Below are 5,154 nucleotides of genomic sequence, written 5' to 3'. Positions count from 1 at the left end.
CACACACACACACACACACACACACACACACACACACACACACACACACACACACACACACACACACACACACACACACACACACACACACACACACACACACAACACACACACACACACACAACCAGGGCACGATTGACCAGGTGGCGGGGCGGGTGTACTTTGCTGGCGCGCGGACGGACGTGGCACAGCGCGACACCAACATAGAACGCGTGTGCAACCACGTGAACCGTGTTGTTCGCCTCATCCACACCACTACGGCCACGCCGCAGTCGTGATGTGATGACTTGGTTGACGTGGTGGTGGCACTTGCTTGCTTGGTTGGTTGGTTGGTTGGTTGGCTGGTTGGTTGGTTGGCTGGTTGGTGTGGGAGAAGAAGGACAGCCAAAGTAAAAGACACACTTCACACCGACGTTCACTGTGTTTCACACACTGTGAGGGCGCCCAATGTCGTCTCGAAAGAGGGCGAAGCAGCTTGGTGTTGGCGCCCGCGTCGTGGCGTCTGCCGTGGCTGCCTTTGGCGTAGCCCGCGCGTGCGAGGCGTTTGGGCCAGGCGCACACACAAGGTTGGTCAAGGGCACCATCAAGGAGCAGACAGGACGAGGCAGGGGCCGGCGCTGGCGTGTTGTTTGGAGCACGGGCAGCGCATCCACCGTGCCCACACGGTCACTGGAACTGGACACAGGACAAGCTGCTGCTCATGGCACGGGCACGCAGCATGGCACTGGCGCAGGGTTGACACCAGCGCAAGCAGCGATACAGCCAGCGCAAGCAGACACGCAGGCACTGGAGCCAGCTGAGGCGATAGAGGTTCCCGAGCCAAGCAACCAACCCGCACAGCATCCACCACACTCAGGCTCACCGCAGCAGAGCCGCGCGCATACACACGCTCACGAACCAGATGAAGCAGAGGAGCCGGCGGCTGTGCTCGTGCAGCACGTGTGGTGGAAGCCCGCTCGCGCTGCGTCTTCGCTGCAACACGTACGTCGACCAACGCCCTCCTTCTCGCCGCCAACGCCCGCCTTGACGCTCCGGCCAGACAACTTGCTTGGCTTCTTCCTCGCTGCGTTTCCCAGCACCTTCCTGGACGCGCTCGTGAGCGCAACATCAGCCAACCTCGCCGCCAAGGGCCAGCGTGTGACCACCACCGGGGAGATGCTGCGTGTCTTTGGAGCGTTCGTGGGCGTGGCTCACCTCGGCCTTCCTCTCCACCAGTGCTGGGATGACAGCTACCGTGATTCCGACACCTTTGCTTGTCTCAGGTTCGAGCAGACGTTCGGGTTGTCGCGGTCTCGGTTTGAAGCAATCCTCAGTTGTCTAGCCGTCGTCCCTGACGCTCCTGGTGATGATCCTGCACAACACCAACACCAACATCAGGGGCAGCGGCTTCGCCCAAACCTTGCTGCTGTTGAGCCAGCGATTGCGATGTTCAACGCGTCTCGACGTGAGTTCCGAGCGGGCGGCACCCTCGTATTACACGCGCACACGTCAGACACATGTGCATCCATGGACGGTGTGGCCCATGGATGCAGTGCAGAGCGCGGCGCTGAGATGGAGCTCAGGTCACTCGCGGACGGCGAATCTGGTGTCGTGTTGTGGTTGGACGTCAGCGACTTTGAGGATGGTGCTGCTGGTGACGAAGGGGATGGGAGCAATCCTGCTGCCAGCAACTGCGCGTGGATGTTAGATGCAGCTGAGGCGTACGCTGGTTCCGGTCGCATGCTCGTTGGCGGGCCCGCCGTCGCATCCGTCCAAGCCGCATATGAGCTGAAGAGGAGGGGCTTGCAGTTCATTGGCAACGTGGAGACCATGACACGGCATTTCCCAAAGGTGAGGGAGCACTCGCCTTTGTGAGGCAATATGTGACTGTGACACACACACACACACACGCACGCACACACACACACACATACACACACGCTCTCACACACACATACACACACTCACACACACGCTCTCACACACACATACACACACTCACACACACACACTCACTCACACCAGGAGTGGCTGGCACATCACACGCCTGCGCCCATGGGGAGCACCTTCACGGCAACAGCGGATGTTGACCTGAGCAGCATTGTGCACAGTGGTAGTGCTGCTATATCCCCCGTTTACATCATCGCCCATGCGTGGCGCGCTGCTCGGGGTGTGATGACGTTCGTCTCAACACGCAGCCCTGATGCAACACAGCATCGTCACGACAACAGCGACGACGCAATCACACAGTCGCCGATTGCACATCTGTACTGCAGCAGCAGGCGCAAGGCTGCAATGCACGGCGTCCTTTCTCAAGGTGCGCGGTTGCTAGCGGAAGCATTCACGACCAACGCGCCCGCTCGTCACCTCCTCATCACGCTCGTTGGCATCTGCATCACCGATGCATACCTCATGCTTTGCCATCGCTGGGGTGAGGAGCACACGCCCTTCTGGCGCTTTCGCCTCCTCCTGGCGAAGGACTTGGCCACCAACACTGCAGATAAACCGACCAGCGCACCTGCACCCAGCGGCGTCCAGCCACAGCGACGACAACGGCAGCAACAGCAACCACGACGGCAACGGCAGCAACATCAACAACAACCACACCCACAACCACAACACGATCGCCATCAGGCGCCACTGCGCGACCAGGGACAGCAGCAGCAGGCACAAAGCGTCGCCCCAGCAACAGCAGCAAGCAGCAGTCGCAATGCGCCGCTGTCGGTGCACCTGCCCATGCTGCTCCGACTGCACCCCTACTATGCGGACGGGCATGCGAAGGACACGCGACTGCGCTGCTGCATCTGCGGCAAGAAGACCGGCTACTGTTGCCGCGAGTGTTCTCAAGGCACAGCCCTGAGCACCATCGTTCCAGTCTGCCTGCCCACGCTCGCCAGCAGCTGCTTTGACGCCCACCTCCACTCTTCCTTGACGTGATCTGTGCAACTACGAGTGTGTGTGTGTGTGTGTGTGTGTGTGTGTGTGTGTGTGTGTGTGTGTGTGTGTGTGTGTGTGTGTGTGTGTGTGTGTGTGTGTGTGTGTGGCGTCAGCGCTGTTGCTATCATGCCGGCTTTCGTCGTTCCTGTCCTTTGCCCAAAACACAAATGAGGCGCGTGCTCTCACACACATTCACCCATGCGCACCGCTGCCCTTTGTTTTGCCGCAATTGCCTTCCCCATCTCTGAGCGCTGGGAGCAGTGTAAGATTTCAGCGAGTTTTCCCCAATAAACCCCACCAACAAACACAACAAACACAAACAACACCACAACGAAGACAGCAAGCAAGACTCAAACAAGATGCTGGTGTTGGTTGCGAGCGTGCTGGAGCGCGTGTTGGGCGCAGTGGTGTCGGCCATCGGTGGCGCCTGCGGCCAAGTCCAGCAGGCAACGAGCCAGCAGCGCCCAAAGGTGTGGCAAGGGTGCTGGAAAAGAAGAAAGCATGCGCTTGTTTGGACGATGCGGAGGAGGGAGGTGTATGGATCGATGCATGTATGGATGGATGTGTGCATGCATTTGTGAATGTGGACTCGCGTTTGCAGTCGTGGATGCAGTCGTGGATGCAGTCGTGGATGGATGCACATACAGCGCAGGCTTGACTGGGATCGCAGCATCGTGCTCACTCTGATGCTTCTCGTTCATCGCCTTGTCATCCACGCTCTTGCAGGTGTTTGCTGGCGTGGAGGGTGGTGGCCAGACCTGGCGCGTCGCCATTGCCGTTGGGTCACCGACCAATATCACGGTGCGATGCTACACGCATGTCTTGTTCATGGCTGTTGTGAGGTGCAGAACGCGTCACACCGACGACGTCGTCGAGTTGGATGCGCGCGCACGCGCATCGCTCATCTACGCCCACGTCTTCCATCAGCATCTCACGTCCACGTCTCACGCCCGCATCTCATATCGACATCAACACTCACCATGCCGAGACGACAGGAGCGTGCCGTCTTTGAAACGAAGAAGCCGGAGACAACGCTGCCTGCGATTCGCGCGTGGCTCGACGAGCACGAGTACGACGCCCTCGGCATTGCCACCTTTGGGCCCATCGAGCCAAAGAGAGGTCAGTGTCCAGTGAAGTGTCGGCTTCATGAGTGACCCGTGTCCTGGGGTCTGTGGTGCGGCTTGCATGCGTGCACGACTCCCTGGAGGTGCATCATCGCCCTGCGTGTACGTGCTCATCTTTCACGTGCTTCCTTGGCCTCTTGAACGACGGCAACAGACCACCCCGAGTACGGGTACATCACATCAACGCCCAAACCGCACTGGAAGGTGAGATAGATGCACCATGTGCCTCCCTGCGTGCCTTGGTTGATTGCAGCCTGCTCGCATTGAGTTCTGCCTGAGTGCCTGCCCACTCCTCTCCTCTTCTCCTCCTCACCCTCGTGTGTGACCTCACGTGCCACTGCTATACGCGACCGCAGAACGCCAACGTAGTAGCGCCACTGTGGAACGGCCGGGTCCCCCACAAGTTTGACACCGATGTGAATGCCCCTGCCCTCGCTGAGTTCAAAGCACACGGCGAAGCCATGGGTCACTCATCCTGCGCTTACATCACCGTCGGCACTGGCGTTGGCGGTGAGATGCGTGCGTGCGTGTGTGTGCGTGTGTGTGTGCGTGTGTGTGCGTGTGTGTGTGTGTGTGTGTGTGTGTGTGTGTGTGTGTGTGTGTCTGTATCTGCGTGTCTGTATCTGTGTGTGTGTGTGTGTGTGTGTGTGTGTTTGTGTCTGAGGTTGTCTGCCTGTTGTGTTTGTGTCTGAGGTTGTCTGCCTGCGGCCGCGCCCTGTGCGATGCACCTTCACCGCCACTCCCATCGCGCTCTCCCCCGTCGCAATGCAGTCGGTCTTGTCATCAACGGAAAACCCGTGCACGGTCTCCTGCATCCAGAGGGAGGACACGTCAAGCTCGCAAGGTCAGCCACGTGTGTGTGTGTGTGTGTGTGTGTGTGTGTGTGTGTGTGTGAGTATGAGTGTGTGTGAGTGTGTGGCGTGTGTGTGTTTACAAAGATCACAACGTATAGTAATATAATGCAAGAAAAAGGCAAAAAACATAAAAAAAAAAAAGAAAAAAAGCTTGACAACAAAAAAAAAGAATATGAAAAAAAAGAAGAAGTAACGAGGAACGCAAAAAAGGAGTTTGGTAAGGACAGACGAGAATAGTAAGAAAATTTAGGACCCATAAT

At 58.1% G+C, this 5,154-nt stretch overlaps 2 protein-coding genes across 2 annotated transcripts; both read left to right on the top strand.

Annotated features, from left to right (window-relative positions):
* Window positions 1–330: 330 nt before the first annotated feature.
* PTSG_06078 (uncharacterized protein) lies at window positions 331–2,955 on the top strand. The gene is made up of 2 exons (XM_004992917.1): window positions 331–1,830; window positions 2,005–2,955. The coding sequence occupies exons 1-2, from the start codon at window positions 448–450 to the stop codon at window positions 2,914–2,916; spliced, it is 2,295 nt and encodes a 764-aa protein (XP_004992974.1). The 5' UTR covers window positions 331–447; the 3' UTR covers window positions 2,917–2,955.
* A 246-nt stretch (window positions 2,956–3,201) lies between these two features.
* Window positions 3,202–5,000, top strand: PTSG_06077 (uncharacterized protein; the record flags this gene model as incomplete). The annotated part of the gene is made up of 7 exons (XM_004992916.1): window positions 3,202–3,386; window positions 3,643–3,717; window positions 3,912–4,035; window positions 4,195–4,244; window positions 4,397–4,550; window positions 4,812–4,884; window positions 4,979–5,000. The coding sequence occupies exons 1-7, from the start codon at window positions 3,276–3,278 to the stop codon at window positions 4,998–5,000; spliced, it is 609 nt and encodes a 202-aa protein (XP_004992973.1). The 5' UTR covers window positions 3,202–3,275.
* Window positions 5,001–5,154: the final 154 nt, after the last annotated feature.

The sequence above is a fragment of the Salpingoeca rosetta genome, assembly GCF_000188695.1.
Source record: "Salpingoeca rosetta unplaced genomic scaffold supercont1.15, whole genome shotgun sequence".
NCBI classification, from domain to species: Eukaryota; class Choanoflagellata; order Craspedida; family Salpingoecidae; genus Salpingoeca; species Salpingoeca rosetta.
The sequence above is the reverse complement of the archived record's forward strand: the minus strand, read 5'-3'. Positions and strand labels throughout refer to the sequence as shown.